The sequence below is a fragment of the Erinaceus europaeus genome, chromosome 4 (genome assembly GCF_950295315.1).
Source record: "Erinaceus europaeus chromosome 4, mEriEur2.1, whole genome shotgun sequence".
In the NCBI taxonomy this organism is placed as follows: domain Eukaryota; kingdom Metazoa; phylum Chordata; class Mammalia; order Eulipotyphla; family Erinaceidae; genus Erinaceus; species Erinaceus europaeus.
This window is the reverse complement of record NC_080165.1, coordinates 57,626,701-57,649,462: the sequence shown is the minus strand read 5'-3', so window position 1 is coordinate 57,649,462 and position 22,762 is coordinate 57,626,701. Positions and strand designations below refer to the sequence as shown.

The 22,762-nt window shown below is 43.5% G+C and overlaps 1 protein-coding gene across 1 annotated transcript in view; it reads left to right on the top strand.

Annotated features, from left to right (window-relative positions):
- Positions 1-9,840: 9,840 nt before the first annotated feature.
- NUDT3 (nudix hydrolase 3) overlaps positions 9,841-22,762 on the top strand; it is an 80,522-nt gene continuing 67,600 nt past the window's right edge. The window contains exon 1 of the mRNA XM_060189642.1: positions 9,841-10,321. Within this exon, the coding sequence (XP_060045625.1) occupies positions 10,223-10,321 (99 nt within the window). The 5' untranslated portion in view covers positions 9,841-10,222. The remainder of the gene's footprint in view (positions 10,322-22,762) is intronic.

The window sequence follows — 22,762 nt, the reverse complement described above, 5'->3', positions numbered from 1 at the left end:
AATACGGTGTAGGTAGGAAAGTATATGTCCAAAAAATTTTTTTTTCAAAAAATTCTCTCTATAAATAAATAAATCCTGAATTTGATTCTTGACATCACATAAGCAGAAAGGCAGAGAGAATGAAAGAGACCACAGCACTAACTCTTCAGTGTGGCAGGGGCCAGGCTTGAAAATGTGTCATGCACCTGGCAAAGCAGCACACTATCCAGTTGAGCTATTTTGCTGGCCCAGAACCCCATGTTTGCTTTTGTTGTCCATATTTATTTACAGCGTGCTGCTCAGTAGTGGTTTATGATAGAGCTGGAGATTGAACCTGGGACCTTTGGAGCCTCAGGCATGAAAGTCTGTTTATATAACCATCATGCTATCTCCCCAGCCCCTTTATGCTTTAATTTACTTTTTAAATCTAAAACTCTAGCGACTGGGTCACCAAAATGAGTTTTAAAGTTTATTGAGATGAATGTAGGCAAAATGAACCAAAGGTACATTTGTGGAGTAGGAGAGGGAGCAAGACCAATTAGGGCATCTTGAAGAAGATTTATTTTGCTCTGCAGCCCACAGCGGCCCTGGATCCATACTCCCAGAGAGATGGAGAATGGGAGGGCTATTGGGGAGGGGATGGGATATGGAGATCGGGTTATGGGAGTTGTGCGGAATTGTACCCCTCTTATTCTATGGTTTTGTTAATGTCTCTTTTCTTAAACAAATAAAAAAAAAGATTTATTTTGCAAACTTAAAATGTCACTGGGTGGGGAAGATAGCCTAATGGTTATAGCAAAGAGGCTCTTGTACTTGAAACTTTAAGGCCTCTGATTCAATTCCCCCAAACTACCACAAGTCAGAGCTGAGCAATGCTCTGGTAGAAAGGGAGGAAAAAAAAAAAAAAAAAAAAAAGAAGTAGGGTATTGAAATGGGAAGCATGAGATCCTGAGTTCAGTCCCTAGCATCTCATGTACCTAAATGATGTTCTAGTTCTTCCTATCCCCTATTTGGTGTTAATAAATAAGTAAATAAAGCCTTAATAGAAAAAAACTTTTGATATTAAAGAACAAAGATATAAAGATTACAGAAAAAGATTTTCATGCCTGACGCTCTGAAGTCCAGGTTCAGTCCCTCACACCACCAAAAGCCACAGCTGATCAGTGCTCTGGTGTTAAAAAAGAAAAAGGAAAGAAAGAAAGAAAGAGAAAGAAAAGAAATTGAGAGGAGGGGAGAGAGGGAAGGAGACAAAAGAGACATCTCACCATTCATGAAGCTTTCCCCCTGTAGCTGGGGACCAGGCTCTTGAACCTGGGTCCATGTACACTACAGTGTGTGCACTTAACCAAGTGTACCACCGCCTGGCCCCTCTATACTTGTTTTATTTATTTATTCACACAATTCATTCATTCATTCTTGAATAGACAGAGAAACTGAGGGAAAAAGAGAGAGAGTTGTCCAGGAGGTGGCGCAGTGGATAAAGCATTGGATTCTCAACAATGAGGTCCCAAACTGGATCCCCAGCAGCACACGTACCAGAGTGATGTCTCGTTCTTTCTCTCCTCCTATCTGTCTCATGAATAAATAAATAAATAAATAAATAATTTAATAAATAAAGAGAGAGACACCTACATACCCACTTCACCACTCATAAAGCTTTCCCCCTGCAGGTTGGTGGGTACCTAGGGCTTGAACCTGTGTTCTTGGGCACTGTAATCTGTGTTCTTAACCAGGTGCAGCACTACCTGGCCCCTCTAGATTCTTCAATGAAACAAACTGTACATTGCACTCTCTTTTATAATCTAGCTTCTTTTGCATAACAATAATTTGGGGATTCCTTTGAGCTGCTACAAGTATCAGCAGTATCAGTATTCCCCCTTTTTTTCCCCGCTTCAGGGTTATCACCGGGGATGGGTGCCTGCACTAAGAAGCCACTGCTCCTGGAGGCTGTTTTTGTCCTCTTGTTGCCCTTGTTGTTTATCATTGTTGTTATTATTGTGGTTATTGCTATCGTCGTTGTTGGATAGGACTGAGAGAAATGGAGAGAGGAGGGGAAGACAGAGAGGGGAAGAGAAAGACACCTGCAGACCTGCTTCACTGCCTGTGAAGCGACCCCCCTGTAGGAGGGGAGCTGGAACCTCGAACCAGGATCCTTATGCCCTTTCTTGTGCTTCATGCCATGCATATTTAACCTAATGTAATACAACCCTGCCTCCAGTATTTTTTCCCTTTTGTTGCCCTTGTTGTTTTAGTTATTATTGTTGTTGTTATTGATGTCATCGTTGTTAGGACAGAGAGAAACGGAAAGAGGAGGGGAAGATAGAGAGGGGGAAAAAAAATAGACACCTGCAGACCTACTTCACTGTCTGTGAAGTGACTTCCCTGCGGGTGGGGATCCAGGGGCTTGAACCGAGATCCTTAGGGTCCTTGCGCTTCGCGCCACGGTTTAACCCACTGTACTACCGCCCGACTCCTCAGTATTTCTTTTTTTTTTTTTTTAAAGATTTTATTTAATTTTTTTTTTGATTCATCAGAAATGATAGGAGAGAGAGAAAGAACCAGACATCACTCTGGTACATGTGCAGCCGGAGATCGAAGTTATGACCTCATACTTGAGAGTCCAATGCCTTATCCACTGCGCCACCTCCTGGAACACGTATTTCTTTCTTTTTTTTTTTTTATTGTTGAATGATATTCCATTGTAGAGCTATGTCAGAATTTAAAAACTCACTTAACTGTTGATTGTCATTTGGGGTTACTGTAACTATTGCTACTGTGAACATTCATGTATAAGTCTTTCAGGGGACAAATGTTTTCAGTTCTCTAGGGTGTCTTCCTAGGAAGGGAGTTACTGGGTCATATGGTAACATTTTGAGGAAGTGCCAAACTGTTTTCCAAAATGACTGAACCATTTTGTTTTATTTATTTATTTATTTATTTATTTATTTATTTATATTTTGCCTCCAGTTGCTGGGGCTCAGGAATCCACTAGGGGCACTAGGAATCCACCACTCCTAGCAGCCTTTTTTCCCCTTGTCCTATTTATTTATTAATTACTCCATAGGACAGAGAGAAATTGAGAGGGGAGGTGGGATAGAGAGGGAAAGAAAGGGTGGTCTAAGAGGTGGCACAGTGGACAGAACATTGGACTCTCAAGTATGAGGTCTAGAGTTTGACCCCACTGGTACCAGAGTGATGTCTGGTTCTTTCCTCCTATCTTTCTCATCAATAAATAAAATCTTTAAAAAGGTGGGGGCAGTTGGGAGTTGGGCAGTAGTGCAGCGGGTTAAGTGCAGGTGGTGCAAAGCACAAGGACAGGCCTCCAGGGGAGTCACTTCACAAGTGGTGAAGCAGGTCTGCAGGTGTCTTTCTCTCCCCCTCTCTATCTTCCCCCTCCTCTCTCCATTTCTTTTCTGTCCTACCCAACAATGACAGCATCAGTAATAATTACAACAATAAAACAAGGGCAACAACAAAAATTTAAAAAAGAGGGTGAGGGTGGGGAAGAAAGGTGATGTGGGAGATAGCACAGTGGATAAAGCATTGGATTCTCAAGCATGAGGTCTTAAATTCAATCCCTGGCAGCACATGTACCAGAGTAATACCTGGTTCTTTTTCTCTCTCGACTCCTATTTTTCTCATTAATAAATAAAATATTTAAGAGAAAGAGAAAAATAGACACCTACAGACCTCTTCGTCCATGTGCACTTAATCTGCTTTGCTACCACCCGGCCCCCGGTCTACAGACTTCTTTCACCACTCATGAAGCATCCTGGCTACAGCTAGAAGCTGAAGGCTCCAACCTGGATCCTTGTGCGAGTCCTTGTGGGTAATGCTATTTTCGCTTAACCTGGTGCACCACCGACCCGCCCATTTTATATTTTTTATATAGAGACAAGCAGAGAAAGTGAGAGACCATAGCGCCTAAGCTTCCTCTAGGGTGATACAGGTTGGGCTTGAATCTGGGCTCAGGACATGACAAAAGAGCACACTCTCCAAGTAAACTATTTAAAATAAAAGAACTCAGGACCGCATGCTTGAGAGTCCAATGCTTTATCCACTGCGCCATTTCCTGGACCACCCAAGTAAACTATTTCTCTGACCCTGGACCATTTTACATTTCCCACTCAATGTTTAAACTTTTGTTGCTTCTCATATTAACCAGTACTAGATCTGTTCAACCTTTGCATTACAGTCATTCTAATAAGTATCCTCTACATGCTAGTGAGCTAATTAACAGTAAGTATATAGGTGAGGAGTGGTATGACCAGGGCTTCTGGATGTTTGACAAATATTTGAACCTCTTTCAGGAAGCAGGAGGCTGAATTTGGGTCTGGGCATTGACCATCTGGGACACTGTTGATGGGTAAACCACTCAGTTAACAGTGACCACAATACATTCATCCTGCTAAAGGGAAAAGGATGGGGAAATTCATCATTTGATTGCTCAGTTTTGGAAAGGGAAACTAGGACAGAATGAGGGCATGGGGGGAGGTGCAGGAGGAAGGAATGAAAGGAATTGTTAACAATAAAAAAAAAAAGTTACTCATAGAAAGCCTGGAACTGGAGCCCATTTCTTTTTAAAAGTGCTTTATTGGAAGGCTGTGATAAATGCATGGCACAGATCCAGAACAGTCTCTTGAAATAAGCCATGCATGGTTTACTGACATATCAAAGAGGCCATTGTGAGGAAAAGGGCATCTTTAAAAATAAATAAATATTAAATGGGAAGAGAAACCCAAGTTGAGGGAATAAAGAAGCCTCAAATGGAGTAAAATTTGAAAAAGCTACAAATCAAATGATATTTTTTAAGATTTGAAGAGTAGCAGGAAGAAAAGTCAATGTTTACTGTGTAATAAACAGTTTATATAGTTTTCTTTCTTTTTTCTTTTTTAAAAGTAGAGCACTGTGGTCTGGGAGGTGGAGCAGTGGATAAAGCATTGAACTCTCAAGCAGGAGGTCTTGAGTTCAGTCCCCAGCAGCACATGTATCAGAGTGATGTCTGGTTCTTTCTCTCTCTCTTCCTATCCCTCTCATTGATAAATAAATAAGATATTTAAAAAATAAAAATAAAATAAAAAATAAAAGTAGAGCACTGCTCAGTTCTGGCTTATGGTGGTGCTGAGGACTGAACCGGGGACACCTCAGGTATAAAAATCTTTTTACGGGAGTCAGGCGGTAGCACAGCAGGTTAAACACAGGTGGCTCAAAGTGCAAGGACCGGTGCAAGGATCCCGGTTCAAGCCCCCAGCTTCCCACCTGCAGGGGAGTCGCTTCACAAGCAGTGAAGCAGGTCTGCAGGTGCCTACCTTTCTCTCGCCCTCTGTCTTCCCCTCCTCTCTCCATTTCTCTCTGTCCTATCTAACAATAACGACATCAATAACAACAACAATAAAAAGACAACAAGGGCAACAAAAGGGATAAATCTATATATTTTAAAGATTTTGTTTATTAATGAGAAAGATAGGAGGAGAGGGAAAGAACCAGATATCACCCTGGTACATGTGCTGCTGGGACTTGAACTCAGGACCTCATGCTTGAGAGTTCAGTGCTTTATCCACTGAGCCATCTCCCAGACCACGGGAATAAATATTTTTTAAAAAATCTTTTTACATAGCCATTATGCTACCTCCCCAGTCCTGAAATAAATAGGCAGGAGATCAGTTTGAGAATCTAGGAATGTCAGTTCATTAATGTTCAAGTGGAGGAAGCAGGAGAACTAATAGTCAAATATCTTATGACTTCTTTGCCTACATTATACAGATTTCCCTGGTTACTAAAATTAAAAAAAAAAGACGGGAGGAGAATGGGGGTAGATAGCATAATGGTTATAAAAATATAGCATAATATTATGCAAAGAGACTCTCATGCCTGAGGCTCCACAGTCCCAGGTTCCCAGGTTCTTTTATTACTTTTCTTTTTAATTTTTTTTATTATCTTTACTTATTGGATAGAGACAGCCAGAAATCAAGAGGGAAGGGGGACAGGGAGACACTTGAGCCCTGCAGCCCTGCTTTACCACTCATGAAGCTTCTTCTTCTAGCGTTTGCCACTCATGAAGCTTTCTCTCTGTAGGTCGGGACTGGGGGCTCAAACCCAGCTCTTTGTGCACTGTAACATATTGCTCAACCAGGTGTTCCATCACCTGGCCCACGCAGTCTCAGGTTCTTCTTCTTCTTTTTAAAAATATATTTATTTATTTATTCCCTTTTGTTGCCCTTGTTCTTTTTTATTGTTGTAGTTGTTGTTGTTACTGATGTCGTCGTTGTTAGATAGGACAGAGAGAAAAAGAGAGAGGAGGGGAAGACAGAGAGGAGGAAGAGAAAGATAGACACCTGCAGACCTGCTTCACTGCCTGTGAAGCGACGCCCCTACAGGTGGGGAGCCGGGGTCTGGAACCGGGATCCTTCTAGTGGTCCTTGTGCTTTGCGCCACGTGCGCTTAACCCGCTGTGCTACAGCCCAACTCCTGCCCTTTTTTAAAAAAAATATATTTATTTTTTCCCTTTTTAAATTTTTTTATATTTATTTATTTTCCCTTTTGTTGCCCTTGTTTTATTGTTGTAGTTAATGATGTCATTGTTGTTGGATAGGACAGAGAGAAATGGAGAGAGGAGGGTAAGACAGAGAGGGGGAGAGAAAGACAGACACCTGCAGACCTGCTTCACCGCTTGGCTTGTGAAGCGACTCCCGGCAGGTGGGGAGCCGAGCCGGGGGTTCCAACCAGGATCTTTATGCCAGTCCTTGCACTTTGGGCCATAAGCACTTAACCCGCTGCGCTACCGCCCTTGTTTTATTGTTGTAGCTATTATTGTGGTTGTTATCGTTGTTGGATAGGACAGAGAGAAATGGAGAGAGGAGGGGAGACAGAGGGGGAGAGAAAGAAAGACACCTACAGACCTGCTTCACTACCTGTGAAGGGACTCCCCTGCAGGTGGGGAACAGGGGCTGGAGCTGGGATTCTTATGCAGGTCCTTGAGCTTTGCGCCACTTGTGCTTAACCCGTTGAGCTACCAACTGACTCCCCCAAATTCCACATTAAAAAAATTTATTTATTCCCTTTTGTTGCCCTTGTTTTTTATTGTTGTTGTGGCTATTGTTGTTGTTATAGATGTCGTCGTTGTAGGATCGGACAGACAGAAATGCAGAGAAGAGGGGAAGACAGAGGGGGAGAGAAAGACACCTGCAGACCTGCTTCACAGCCTGTGAAGCGACTCCCCTACAGGTGGGGAACTGGGAGCTGGAATCAGGATCCTTATGCAGATCCTTGCACTTTACCGCAGCCTGAGCTTAACCGGCTGCGCTACCACCCGACTCCAAAAATTCCATATTTTATGCAGCAATGGTTGAGTGAAATGTCCACAGTAATTGCAAAGCACTGAGTGCCTAGTGTGTGCCGTGTGCCATGTGCCAAGTAGTTTTATTACTTCTATTTTATAGAGATAAAGGGTGTGGGATGGGGAAGATAGCATAATGGTTATACAAAAACTTTCAGGCCTAAGGCCCCAAAACACCTGGTCAATCCCCCACACCATCATAAGTCAAGCAGTGCTTTGGTAAAATAAGTACAAGGATATGTCATTGAGAGCCCAACTTGTGTTTGTTTTCAAATTCTCATTGTGTATGTGATGTGAGGGATTTGTGTAGTTGTGATAACACTGCTCCTGGACAATATAAAAATAATCCTAAAATTTTTTTCAGATAGAGGACAGAAACACCACAGCACTGCTCCTCCATCAGTGCACATCCTCGTGTACTGGTGTCATAGTGCTTCCATGTGGTACCTGAGGTTCAAACCTGTGACTTCAAGCTTGGTCTGGAATTCCTACTCAAGTGAGCTATCTTCTGGCCATCCAACCCAGATATCTTATGACTATACTAAGTACAAGCAAATTTAAAAAAGGGTAGCAACCAGGAGGTGGTGAAGTGGCTAGAACACTGGACTTCAAAACCTGAGTTCCAGCAGCTGGTGAGATGGCTCAACTAACAGATCATGAACTTTGCATGCCTGATGTTTCTGGTTGTATCCTAGCATTGCATGTAGCAGAGTGGTGCTCTGGTCTCCCCCTGCCTTTCACGCAATATAACATATGATAAATATCTATATTGAGTGCACAAATTGCCATATGCAAGAACCTGGGTTTAAGCCCCCAGGCCCTATCTTCACGGGGAGAAGGCTCACAAGTGGTGAAGCAGTGCTTCAAGTGTCTCTCTCTCCCTCTCTACCTACCCTTTCCTTCCTGATTTCTCTGTCTCTATCCCTTAACTAACTAAATAAATACAATATGTTTTTTAAAAAAATTAAAAGAAAAACAGCTGCATTATTTGAGGTCCCAAGTTGAATCCCCAGCATTACATATGCCAGAGTTATGCTCTAGCTCTTTCTTGTTAATGAACAAATAAATCTTAAGAAAAGAAAGGGTGGTCTAGGAGGTGGCGCAGTAGATAAAGCATTGGACTCTCAAGCATGAGGTCCCGAGTTCAGTTCCTGGCAGCACATGTACCAGAGTGATGTCTGGTTCTTTCTCTCTCTCTCTCTCTCTCCTGTCATTGTTCATGAATAAATAAATAAAAATCTTTTAAAAAAATAAAAGGAAAGGAAAAAAGGAATGGTTGCAGTAAGCAATTCACAGACAAGTTCTGCATAGGATTTGTATCAAGTTTAGGGCATTAGAATAATGGTACCCAGTTTGGTGTGGGCTGCTGAGAACATTTCACAAGTTATACTTTATTTTTCGTGCTTGACTGTATACCTTCACCTGCAGAATCTGAAATTCATAATATACACCTCCTATATTGTAATAAATAATGATGCCATATAACTTCCATTGTGTGGACACACACACACACTTACTTTCAGCTCCTTTATTTACTTTACAGAAACATTTCCATTTTTTGCACCAATAAAATAAAAGGTTGCAGAATAAACACATTTTTAAATTTTATTTATTTGGTAGGACAGAAAGATACTGAGAGAGGAAAGGTAGGATAGAGAGGGAGAGAGAAAGAGATATTTACAGCATTGTTTCACTTCTAGAGAAGTTTCCCTCCTTGTAGGTGGGGACCAGGAGGACTGAACCTGGGCCCTTGCCTATTGTAACAGGCTCAATCAGGTGTGCCCCAATCTCTCTCAATAGCTTTTGCGGTGTTGCTGGGGGTTGAACCTGGGACCTTTGATGTCTCAGGCACTGAAGTCTTTTTGCATGGCCATTATGCTATCTCTCCAGTCCAATCTGTTTTCTTTCTTTTTTTAAATTTTTCTTTATTTTACTTTATTATTATTTTTACCATTGTTCAGCTCTGGCTAATGGTAGTGCAGGGGATTGAACCTGGGACTTTGGAGTCTCAGGCATGAGTCTCTTTGCATAACCATTATGCTATCTACCCCTGCCCATTTTCTTTTATTCCTAATGGACTATTTGTTCAAGCCAATAAGGCTTCCTGAACTTCCAGATGTCACAGCAATGTGAACTTGCCTCCCCCGCAGTTTCCCTACATTAACTAATCCCAGGCATCTCGGGTTGCACTCTCCGTTGCGTTTAATTGCATTGCACTTTTTCCTCCAGAGCTTATTCTCATCCCAACTTCACAGATGGACCAGCAGGCCAAGACCAGGGCGGCCTGATGCTCCAACTTCCACCGCACACTCGTGGCGTGACCCTGGGCAAGACCTAGTTTCCCCTCCGGGAAACCACACGCCTGGACAGCCGGGCGTCCGCCCAAGCAGCTCTGGGGAGCCCAGTTCTCACTCCTGTCTCCTCCCGCTTCCGCCGCGCGCCCACCGTCTCCACCCCTACGCTCCTTGCGTAGCGGCCGCATCGAGTCGCGCGACCCTGACATTCCCGAAGCTCGTTTACGCCTCGCGGACAGGGAGGGCGCGACTCCCGACCGCTAGCTGCGCTGCGAGTGCGCGGTCCTCCCGTAGGCCGGCGCGGCCTTACGCCGCTGACGCAGCGCGCCCAAGATGGCGGCGCGGTCGTCGTCGGAGGTGGCGGCGGCAGAGGGGGCGGCGGTCGTGGCGGCGACGGCGACGGCAGCCGTGACGGCGGCGGCGGCGGCGCGGAGCTTGGGCCGGGGGGAATGAGGCGGCCGCGGCGGGCCAGCGGCGGAGCCGTGTAGCGGAACAGCGGTTTTCCTCCTCTCTTCTCTCGGCCGAATCGGGGGCGCGCGCGCGCGGCCGTCCGGAGCGGGTTCCCCACCCCTCGACTCCCGCGACCCGCTTCGTACCCCATCGGGCCCGGAGGATGATGAAGCTCAAGTCGAACCAGACCCGCACCTATGACGGCGACGGCTACAAGAAGAGGGCCGCGTGCCTGTGTTTCCGCAGCGAGAGCGAGGAGGAGGTGAGGCGCCGGCCGGGGTCGCCGGGGTGGGCGGCCGCCGCGGGCCGAGGCGCGGGGAGGCTGTGCGGCGGGCGGCTCGCTGGGTGCGGGACAAGCGCCGCCGGGGCCGCCGGGGCCGAGGAAGGAGGGAGAGGCGCGGCGGGGGGCGGGGGCGCGGCGGCCACGGGCCCTGCGGGGCGCGCTCGGCCAAGGGCAGAGCCGGCCTCCTGTCACCCGGGAGGTGGCGGTGGGTGGCGACGAACCGCGGGCTTTGGACCCCGGCCTCGGGCTCCCCATCCCGCAAAGGCGCCTCCGCGCTTGTCAGCTTGTCCGGCGGCGCATGTGTGCAGAGGCTGCGGCTGCGGCTGCGGCGCACGAGGCGCAGGTCGGCCCTTTGTGGCGGACAGATTGTGCCCTTCGTCGGCGGGTTTGGGGTTTGCTATGGGATCATGCGACTCTGCCCAAGGGAGGGTGTTTAGGGAGATTTAGGGCTTCGTGCAAAAGCCAGAGCCAGTTGTTTACAGTGCTTATGCTGTAGCCTGAGAAGGAAGGACATTTAATAAGATAATCTTCACGAGCTAAGGATTTTAAAAAAAATGTCTTTATTGGGGGGTTGATGTTTTACATTCCACAGTAAATACAGTAGTTTGCACATGCATATCATCTCTCAGTTTTCCACATAACAATACAACCCCTGCTAGGTCCTCTGTCATCCTTTTCCAGGACGTGTACTGAAGATTTTTTTCACTTAAACTGGGGTAGGCCAAAAGCGTTATCTTAGATCTTTGCACAGGCCTTTCCCCACAATATGGGCGAGTCCTTAATAGTAAATTTGCCAGCAAAATAGAGATGCAGAATCAGTTTCTTTCTTTCTCTCTCCCTTTCTTTCTCTTCCTTCTTTCCTTCTTTTTCTTCTTTCCTACCTTCTTTCCCTTCTCCTCCTCCTTATTTGCAAAGTACTTGGTAATAAATAAAATAAATAAAAATCTCAGCTTCCCAAATCCGTTTCTGTAGTGATAGAAGGAATCCAGAGAAAGCACATGTTCTGTAAATCCACAAAGAATAGCTGCTTTGGAAATTTAAAAGAAGCCTGTGGGAGTGCATTTCTCCTGTGCATGGTGGTAAAATGGCAGTTAAACTGGAAACAGTGAAGGATAGTGAAATTCATTGTGCTTTATTATGCCTTGTTTTGGTATTCAAACATGGACCATGGAGCAGCGGTGCAAGTTCAGTGTATCATATTGAAATGGAGGAAAGGAACTTGTCCCGTTAGTTATTACAAGAAGTTGTGATGAAAGAGATAAATTGCTAGGAGTTGCTGGCCGGAGATAGGAGGAAGTGGGAGTTGAAATTATTGTCTAAAAATTTTAGTTAGAAGGATTTAAGCCCCACCCTCACTACATTGAAGAAGGCATGGAAGGAATCTTCAGTGCTGTGGGCTCTTTCACTCTCTCTGCTTGTAAGTCTACCTTAAAAAAAAATGAGTAGATATGGTCTGGGAGGTGGCGCAGTGGTAAAGCTTTGGAATCTCAAGCATGAGGTCCTGAGTTTGATCCCCGGCAGCCCATGTGCCAGAGTGATGTCTGGTTCTTTCTCTCTTCTCCTATCTTTCTCATAAATAAATAAAATCTTAAAAAAAAAATGAGTAGAGGCTAATTGTGTGGGGGGGTGGGTAGATAGCATAATGGTTATGCAAACAGACTCTAATTCCTGAGGCTCCAAAGACCGAGGTTCAATCTCCTGCACTACCATAAACCAGAACTGAACAGTGGTCTGGTAAAAAATAAATAAATAAAAGGCTATTTGTTGAGGGATGGTTGGTGTATGTTCCCTTTCAGCAAAACAGAAACAGATTTGGAAATGTACACTTTGTGTCCTATCGTACATTATAAAAGTTTTCAGATGCAGTGTAAAATGGATACCAAGTAGGACCATGCTGTAAATTAATACTGCTTTGAAATATATATTTGAGTAAAATAAAATTATTGGTGTTTATGACTCCAGAGGCTTTGTTCTCTTCATTATCATATCATATTATGGGGTAATAACATGTCTTATTACAGCATTATGGCTAGGTCTTGGAGCACCCCAGTTATAAGGAGAAGAGTGAATAATTTAGTTGTGTGAGTGATGCAAGACTGTTAGAAAAAAAATCAAACTAGAAATTGGGAACTTGTGAACATTCTGAATAAATTGGAAACCCTTTATAGATCAAAAGTAAATTAAAGAAGAGCTGATTTTCTGTTTTCAGATAATTTTATTATATACTGACATTAGCAGCATTGGTGTTAAAACTTTTGACTGATCATAGAATTTACTGAATTTCCTGTTGAAAAGTGGTTGATGAGTAGAAGATCCATGCAAATCTTTTAATTCAGATTCAGTGGATGTTATAAGCTTATGAAGAATGAGAAAATCAACTGAAGTGGGTCAGTTTTAGACATGCTCATTTCAATTGAATGAGTGTATATTAAGAGTCTACTATGAGTACAATATTCTGTAATGTGGGATTTAAAAATAAACATTACTTCTCGCCCAAAAACAGTTGAGTAGTTTTTTTTTTTTAAAGTTGAGTAGTTTTTGATAGGTCCTTTAATTGGAAGTGATTTTGGACTACAAAATAATCTCTAGGGTGCCATTCAACTCTGAGGTTATATAATTGTGTTGGAAGGAAAGTAATTTGTTAGTTCCAGGAGAACTTTTATGATCTAAATAGAAGTGCCAGAAACTGGGAAGTATTAGCTGTCACACATTGTGGGAATGTGAAGTTTAAATTCAATGGAACATTAAACCCAATTTTATTTTTTAATGGGTAGTAATGATTTTTATCAAGATATAATAGTTTACAGAGAATTATTAACATTAATGCTGTAGTAGTGAATGTATAAATAGGATCTTGATTTATTTGTTTAAATATTTTTATTTTATTTTATTTTATTTTTATATTTGATAGGACAGAGACATTGAGAGTGCAGGGGGAGATAGAAAGGGAGAGAGAAAGAGAGACACCTGCAGACCTGCTTCACCTCTCAGCACTGCTCAGCTCTGGCTTATGGTGGTGTGGGACTTTGGAGTCTCAGGCATGAGAGTTTCTTTGCATAACCATTATACTATCTACCCCACCCTCTGCTTCACCTCTCTTGAAGCTTCTTCCTGCAAGTGTAGCCCAGGAGTTAAAACCTGGATCCTTGAGCATGGTAATGTGTGCACTTGTCCAACTTGGACCTTGTAATTAGTTCCTGCTGGGAAGCATACATTCAATATAAAGAAAAAGAGATGGAATGTAGTATAATAGGCTGGGATTAAACTTTTTTTCTTTTCTCTTTTTATTTATTATTGGATAGAGACAGAGAGCAATTGAGAGGGGAGGGGGAGATAGAGAGACAGAGACACCAGTAGCCCTGCCTCACCACTGCAGGTGGAGACCAGAGGCATGAACCCAGGTCCTTGTGCATTGTAATGTGTGCGCTTAACCAAGTGCGCCACCGCCTGGCCCCTGGAATTAAACCATATAGCACTCAGTCTTTTTTCAGTTCCCCCAAACTTTTTTTTTTTTTTGATAGCAACAAAATGAAAAGGAAAAGGGAGATAGAACAGAGGAGAGAAAGAAAAACACTTGCAAAACTGCTTCACTACTTGTGAAACTTCCTTCCTGTATGTGGGGACGAGGGGGCTTAAACCTTGGTCCTTGCATATGGTAACGTGTACATTCTATCAAGTGCATCAGTGCTGGGCCCCAGTACCCCAAACTCTTATTTATAGTCCAGCAGTGATAACAGCTGAAATACTGATCCGGGTTAGGAGGCGTGACCAGACTTAGTAAGTTTATTGAGCACTCACTGAGTGTCAGGTTCTGTGCTACAATTATAGTGGAGATAGAGACCTTGGAGTCTAGTGGAAGAGATGGAGGAACAAATAGACCCAACAGCATGATGAAAACCTTTTCTCGGGAGTCGGGTGGTAGCACAGCAGGTTAAGTGCAGGTGCTGCAAAGCGCAAGGACCAGGGAAAGGATCCCGGTTCGAGCCCCTGACCCCCACCTGTAGAGGAGTCGCTTCACAAGTGGTGAAGCAGGTCTGCAGGTGTCTATCTTTCTTGTCCCCTCTCTGTCTTCCCCTCCTCTCTCCATTTCTCTCTGTCCTATCCAACAATAACGACTCAATAACAACATCAATAACAACAACAAGGGCAACAAAAGGGAATAAATGAATTTTAAAAAATTTAGAAAACCTTTTCTCCAAACTTCTTGTTGCTTATCCTGATAATAAACAAGGATCACCAACAGGAAAATTCTCTTATGAATAAATTTTACTTGTTGACTGATCTATTTGTATATCATTATAATAAATGAGTAAAAAATTTTTTTAAAAACCCTTTAATCTTATTGGATAGAGAGAGAGAAATGAAGATGGAAGGGGAGATAGGGAGAGATAGAGAGACGCCTGCAGCAATACTTCACGGCTCTTGAAGCCTTCCCCCTGCAGGTTGAGGTGCACTCAACCAGGTGCTTTGCTGCTCAGCTTCCAAAAACTTCTCTTAAAGCAGATCATTGCTCAGTTTTGCCTTATGGTGGTGCTAGGGGTTGAACCTGGAACCTCTGGAGTCTCAGGTATGGAAGTCTGATGCTTTAGGTATGGCATTTCCCCAGCCCCCCTTTTTTATTTCTTTATTGGGGAATTAATGTTTTACATTCAACAGTAAATACAGTAGTTTGTACATGCATAACATTCCCCAGTTTCCCACATAACAGTACAGCCCCCCCCAGGTCCTCTGTCATCCTGCTTGGACCTGTATTCTCCCCACCCAGCCACCCACCCAGCTCAGAGTCTTTTACTTTGGTGCGATATCAGCCCCCCCTTTAAAAAATTTATTTATTTATTCCCTTTTGTTGCCCTTGTTGTTTTTTTATTGTTGTGGTTATTGTTGTCGTCGTTGTTGGCTAGGACAGAGAGAAATGGAGAAATGAGGGAAAGACAGTGAAGGGGAGAGAAAGATAGACACCTACAGATCTGCTTCACCGTCTGTGAAGTGACTCCCCTGCAGGTGGGGAGCCGGGGGCTCGAACCGGGATCCTTATGCCGGTCCTTGAGCTTTGCACCCACCTGCTGCGCTACTGCCCAGCTCCCCCCCTTTTTTTTAAATCTTAAGATAGAGGCAGAGAGACAGACAGACAGTTACCACACACAGAAGCTTCCTTCAGTGTGTTTGGGCCATGCTTAAATCTGGGTCATACACAGGACAAAGCAACACACTAAGTAAGTTATTTTGCAAACCCAACTTTATCCTATTTATTTTACCAGAGCACTGCTCAGCTCTGACTTACAGTGGTGCTGGGTATAGAACCTGAGACCTTTGGTGCCTCAGTTATGAAAGTCTTAAGTAACCATTAATGCTGTCTCTCCAGTCCATAATACCAGCTTAAAAAATACGTATAGCACACATGAGAGAAAAGAGAGTTGCACAGACAATTAGAGTCTAATGAACAAAAGTGTCCTTAACGAGCCCCGGCTCCCCACCTGCAGGGGAGTCGCTTCACAGGCGGTGAAGCAGGTCTGCAGGTATCTGTCTTTCTCTCCCCCTCTCTGTCTTCCCCTCCTCTCTCCATTTCTCTCTGTCCTATCCAACAACAACAACAACAATAAAACAACAAGGGCAACAAAAGGGAATAAATAAATAAAATAAAATAAAAATTAAAAAAAAAGTGTCCTTAAATATGTTGATTAATGGCTAACCAAATAGCTCACTTGAGTAATGTGCTTCTTCAACAAGTTCAAGCCTGGCCCCTATTGTCTCTCTGTTTCTTTGTCTATGTCTCTTATCTGAAAGTCATCTTGGAGTGAAGTCCTAGTGATGGCCAGAAGAGTGTTAATTAAGGTTTTTTCCTTTTTATTTTTTTTATTGTTGTAGTTATTTATATATATATTTTAAATTTTATTTAGATAGAGACAGAGAGAGAAATTTAGAGTTGAGGGGGAGATAGGGAGAGAGACAGACACCTGTAGCCCTGTTTCACCACTCGTGAAGCTTTCCCCCTGCAGGTGGGGACCGGGGCTTGAACCTAGGTCTTTGCGCACTGTAGTGTGTGCACTTAACCAGGTGCACCACTGCCTGGCTCCAGTTGTAGTTATTTTTTTAAATAATTTTTTAATCTTTATTTATTTAGAATAGAGACAGAGAGAAATTGTGAGGAGAGGGGCAAATAGTGCGGGAGAGAGACAGACACCTGCAGACCTGCTTCACCACTCGTGAAGCTTTTCCCCTGCAGGTGGGGACTAGGGGCTTGAACCTGGGTCCTTGCACACTGTAATATGTGTGTTTAGCCAGGTGTGCCACCGCCTGGCCCCTATTGTTGTAGTTATTATCATTGTAACTGATGTCGTTGTTGGATAGGACAGAGAGAAATGGAGAGATGAGGGGAAGACAGAGAGGGGGAGAGAAAGATAAACACCTGCAGATCTGCTTCACCGTTTGTGAAGCGACTCCCCTGTAGGTGGGGAACTAGGGGCTCGAACCGGCATCCTTAGGCCTGTCCTTATGCTTTGCACCATGAGTGCTTAACCCAAGGTTTTTTTCTTGAGCATTTCTGTGAGGAATCCTGCATCTCTTGGCAAGGGACTTATGCTTCTCATTTTCTCAGCTTCTCTAAGTCACTGGGATAGATCGGGAGATGATTGACATTGAAGATCCTCAGTGGGCAGAGACTCTGGTGGCCTTAGTGTTTGTCATTGTAAGTGCCCCAAAGGAGCTGGTATTAGGATGTCACTGCAGACCACACCTTCTTGGCTCTAGAGAGGGGAGTAAAGCTCAGATGGCAATCCCAGAGGTGATAACCATGACAAAGGACTTCCAGTAGATCCAACTGTTTTGGGAGTCCTTTTGTCACTTTGGTCATTGTCCAATATTATATTGCTCTGAGACCAGCAGTGGGTGTGTTGGCGCGGTCATCTCAGTGAATATTTGTAGTCCTTTCTCCAAGTCCTGTAGGCTCTCGAGTGTGTGCTTTCTCTTGTGTTCTCTTAGTAACATTAGTCACATAGATGTTTCTCCCATTCTCTCCTTTTCTGCCTACTTCCTGAAATGTGAATTCTGAGTTGGACACACAGTGCAGTCTCCATTCTTTTTCCCACCTGATCTGATCCTAGTTTATTATTATTATTTTATTTTTACTTTCAGATGATGCTCATTTTTCAAAAGTGTCCCGATGTCTCAATAAATACAGTAAATACTTAAATAAATAGGTATACTGTGTGTGAAGCTATATATTTTTTTCGTAGTCTAGTACAAAAGAAATGACTCAACTATGCTTTCAGGAGTCATTTCTATTTCTTTTTAAAATTTTTTTATTATCTTTATTTATTGGATAGAGACAGTCAGAAATCGAGAGGAAGGGGGAGACAGAGAGGGAGAGAGACAGAAAGACTCCTGCAGCCCTGCTTCACCACTCACAAAGCTTTCCTCCTCCAGGTGGGGACGGGTGGCTTGAACCTGGGTCCTTGTGCATTGTAACGTGCACTCAACCAGGTGCACCTGCCACCAGTCATTTCTTTTTTTTTTTTTTTCCTCCAGGGTTATTGCTGGGCTCGGTGCCTGCACCATGAATCCACCGCTCCTGGAGGCCATTTTTCCACCTTTTGTTGCCCTTGTTGTTGTAGCCTCGCTGTGGTTATTATTGCCATTGTTGATGTTGTTCGTTGTTGGATAGGACAGAGAGAAATGGAGAGAGGAGGGGAAGACAGAGGGGGAGAGAAAGAAAGACACCTACAGACCTGCTTCACAGCATGTGAAGCGACTCCCCCGCAGGTGGGGGTCCAGGGGCTGAAACCAGGATCCTTACGCCCGCCGGTCCATGCACTTAACCCACTGCGCCACCGCCCGACCCCGCCACCAGTCATTTCTATTTCTTACAAAAGGAAGGACTCTTGTTCAATAATACATTAAATTTTTTTTTAAATAGATTTATTTATGGGAGAAGGAAAGAGTGAGAGAACCGTAGCGTTACTCTGGCATATTCTGTGCCAAGGTCTGAACCTCAGACCATGGAGCTTCAGGCATGAAAGTTTTTATTTATTCCCTTTTGTTGCCCTTGTTGTTTTATTGTTGTAGTTATTATTGATGTCTGTTGGGCTGAGCTTCACTGACGGGAGACAGACGACCAGGGACTCGTGGCTGGGTTGTATGCAGTATCTCTTTATTCATGCAGAACACAGCACAATCTAAGCCAAGCTAAACTAAACTAAACTAAAACTCACAATGCTGTCCTTATATGTACTTGCCAAGTAGGGTGTAAACAGGATGTGATGTAGAGAGGGTGGAGCGAAAAGAGAGTGGTGGAAAATCAGGGTGTGACAAGGAGAGGGGGCGGAGCAGGTGAGAATTCTACCTCAGAACCACCAATGCCCTGGAGGGAGGGTGGTGCTTAGTTAGCGATTTATGTAAACAGACCACAGCTTTGAGTGGGATCAAACCAATGCCATACAGGCATGCCAGTGCTTAGTTAAGCAGGATTAGCCATGGCCGGTGCAGGTGCACCGCTATGTTCCATCGCTGGGGAGCCAGAGACGACCCGAACTGCCCCTGCGGCTAACAGACAGACTATGACCCACATAGTCAACGACTGCCACCTCTCCAGATTCAAAGGAGGTCTCGAAACTTTACATCAGGCTCAACCTGACACTGTTGACTGGCTACGGAAGAAGGGCAAATGCTAGTAGTAGTAGTAGAGACAGAAGCCTGGGGAGCTGGCATAGTACCCAACAGATGTCATTGTTGGATAGGACAGAGAAACGGAGAGAGAGGAGGGGAAGACAGAGGGGGAGGGAAAGAGAGACACCTGCAGACCTGCTTCACTGCTTGTGAAGTGACTCCTCTGCAGGTGGGGAGCCAGGGGCTTGAATCAGGATCCTTACACCGGTCCTTGTGCTTTGCGCTTAACCTGCTGCACTACCACCCGACTCCCTAATTTTTTATTTATAAAAAGGAAACATTGACTAAACCATAGGGTAAGAGGGTTACAACTCCACACAATTCCCACCACCAGATCTTCATATTCCATCCCCTCCCCTGATAGCTTTCCTGTTCTTTAACCCTCTGGGAGTATGGACCCAAAGTCATTGTGGGATGCAGAAGGTTGAAGGTCTGTCTTCTGTAATTGCTTCCCTGCTGAACATGGGCATTGACAGGTGGGTCCATACTCCCAGCCTGTCTCTCTCTTTCCCTAGTGGGGAAGGGCTCTGGGAAGCAGAGCTCTAGGACACATTGGTGGGGTTGTCTGTCCAGGGAAGTCTCGTCGGCATCATGGTAGCATCTGGAACCTGGTGGTTGAAAAGAGAGTTAACATACAAAGCCAAACAAATTGTTGACCAATCACGGACCTAAAGGCTGGAATAGTGCAGATGAAGAGTGTGTGGGGGGGGTGTCTCCGTTTTGTAGATAGCTAGTAGGCATATTTTAGTTAAATTCCAAAGGGCCTGTGGCTATACTAGTGGGGTTTTGTTTTTTTTTTGCCTGAGCCTGAAATCTGATATGCAGGTGAATCCTAATTATTGTCTTGGGAGATGATGTCATGGCTGGCAGAAGGACCAGAAAGCTGGATCAGGGAAGAGAGTGACTCCCAAATATGGGAAAGGTGTATAAATATTGTTGATTGTACAATGAAAGTCTTTTTGTATAAACATTATACTGTCTCCCTGACCTTGTCATATATTCTTCATCTATTCATCCATTAATGAATACTTAGCTTGTTACCTTTGCTTGTGTATTGTAAATAATGCTGCAGTGAGTAGGAGTGCCCATGTCTTTTTGAATTAGTGTGTTTTCTTCACATCAAGTCTCCAGAAGTGGACTTGCTAGATCATATATGATTGTTCTCTTTTTATTTTTTAATTTTTTATTATTGCTCTTATTGCCTCCAGGGTCATCGCTGAGGCTCAGTGCTAGCATAGATCTACTTTTCCTTGCAGTCATTTTTTCCATTTTCTTGGATAGGACAGAGAAAAATTGAGAGGGAAGGGAGAGGTAGAGAGGGAGAGAGAAAGACAGACACCTGTAGATCTGCTTCACCACTAGTGAAGCATCCCCCTTGCAGGTGGGGAGCTGGGGCCCCGAATCCAGATCTTTGTGCTTCATACTATGTGTGTTTAACTGGGTGTACCACTGCCTGACCCCCTCCCATTTTATTTATTTATTTTTTTATCAGAGCACTGATCTCCTTTGGCTTATGGTGGTATGGGGGATGGAACTTGGGACTTTGGAGCCTCAGGCATTAGTGTCTCTTTGTATAACCATTATGCTATCTACCCGCTCTCTCTTTTTATTTTGTGAGGCACTTAATTAATTTTTTTAATTAAAAAATTTAATATATTTTACTTACTCCCTTTTGTTGCCCTTGTTGTTTTTTTATTGTTGTAGTTACTATTGTTGTTGTTACTGCCATTTGTTGTTGGATAGGACAGAGAGAAATGGAGAGAGGAGGGGAAGACAGAAATGGGGAGAAAGACACCTGCAGACTTCCTTCACCGCTTGTAAAGCGATTCCCCTGCAGGTGGGAAGCCGAAGGCTGGAACCAGGATCCTTAACACTGGTCATTGCGCTTTGCACCACGTGCACTTAACCCGCTGTGCTACCGCGGGACTCCCTTGAGGCACTTATATTGTATGAACTTACATTCCACAAATTTATGTTCCTACCAACAATGCTTAAGGTTTTTTTCCTCCACATGCACAGCAGTACTTTATATTTCAATACTAGCTACTTTGAGATGTGAGGTGATATTTAGTTGTAGTTTTGGTTTGCATTTCTTTAGTAATGTTGAGTATCTTTTCTTGTACTTATTGATCATCCTGGAAAGCATGACAGATCAGTCTTCAGCTCTTTTTTGGCTTCTGGTGGTGCGGGTGATTGAACATGGGACTTGGAGCCTCAGGCGTGGGAGTCTCTATGTAACCATTGTGCTATCTACCCTTGCTCAGCTCGTTTTTTATGACTTATTTAATCACTTATTAGAAGCATAAATTATAAATATTTCTTCAAATTAGTGTTTTAATTTTTCTTTTTTTATTGTTTTATTTTTTTTAATTGGGGAATTAATGTTTTACATTCAACAGTAAGTACAATAGTTTGTACATGCATAACATTCCCCAGTTTCCCATTTAACAATACAACCCCCACTAGGTCCTCTGAATCCTTCCTGGACTTGTATTCTCCCCACCCATCCACCCCAGAGTCTTTTACTTTGGTGCGATACACCAATTCCATTTCAGGTTCTACTTGTGTTTTCTTTTCTTTTCTTATCTTTTTTTTTTAATATTTATTTTATTTATTTACTCCCTTTTGTTGCCCTTGTTGTTTTATTGTTGTAGTTATTATTGTTGTTGTCGTTGTTGGATAGGACATAGAGAAATGGAGAGAGGAGGGGAAGACAGAGAGGAGGAGAGAAAGATAGACACCTGCAGACCTGCTTCACCGCCTGTGAAGCGACTCTCCTGCAGGTGGGGAGCCGGGGTTCGAACCGGGATCCTTATGCCGGTCCTTGTGCTTTGCGCCACCTGCGCTTAACCCGCTGTGCTACAGCCTGACTCCCGTGTTTTCTTTTCTGATCTTGTTTTTCAACTTCTGCCTGAGAGTGAGATCATCCCATATTCATCCTTCTGTTTCTGACTTATTTCACTCAACATGATTTTTTCAAGGTCCATCCAAGATGGGCTGAAAACGGTGAAGTCACCATTTTTTACAGCTGAGTAGTATTCCATTGTGTATGTATACCACAGCTTGCTCAGCCACTCATCTGTTGTTGGACACCTGGGTTGCTTCCAGGTTTTGGCTATTATAAATTGTGCTGCCAAGAACATATGTGTACACATATCTTTTTGGATGGATATGTTGGGTTCCTTAGGATATATCCCCAGGAGAGGAATTGCAGGATCATGGGGTAGGTCCATTTCTGGCCTTCTGAGAGTTCTCCCTTTTTGGATGGGGTTATTTGTTTTCTTGTTGTTGAGTTTGGCAAGCTCTTTATGTATGTTGGTTATTAACCTCTTATCTGATGTATCTGATGGCATGTAAAGCTCTTCTCTCATTCTGTGAGGGGTCTCTTGGTTTGGGTAGTGGTTTCTTTTGCTGTGCAGAAGCTTTTTAATTTGATGTAGTCGCATAGGTTTATACTTGCCTTAGTCTTCTTTGTAATTGGATTCGTTTCATTGAAGATGTCTTTAAAATTTATGCGGAAAAGAGTTCTGCCAATATTTTCTTCTAAGTATCTGATAGTTAATTTTTCAATTTATTGTTTTATTTTTTTAATTATATATTTTTAACTTTTTAAAAATTTTTAAAAAATATTTTATTTATTTATTTGTGAGAAAAAAAGTAGGAAAGAGAAAGAACCAGACATCACTCTGGCACATGTGCTGCTGGGAATCAAATTCAGAACTTCATGCTTGCTGCACCACCTTCCAGACCACTATAATT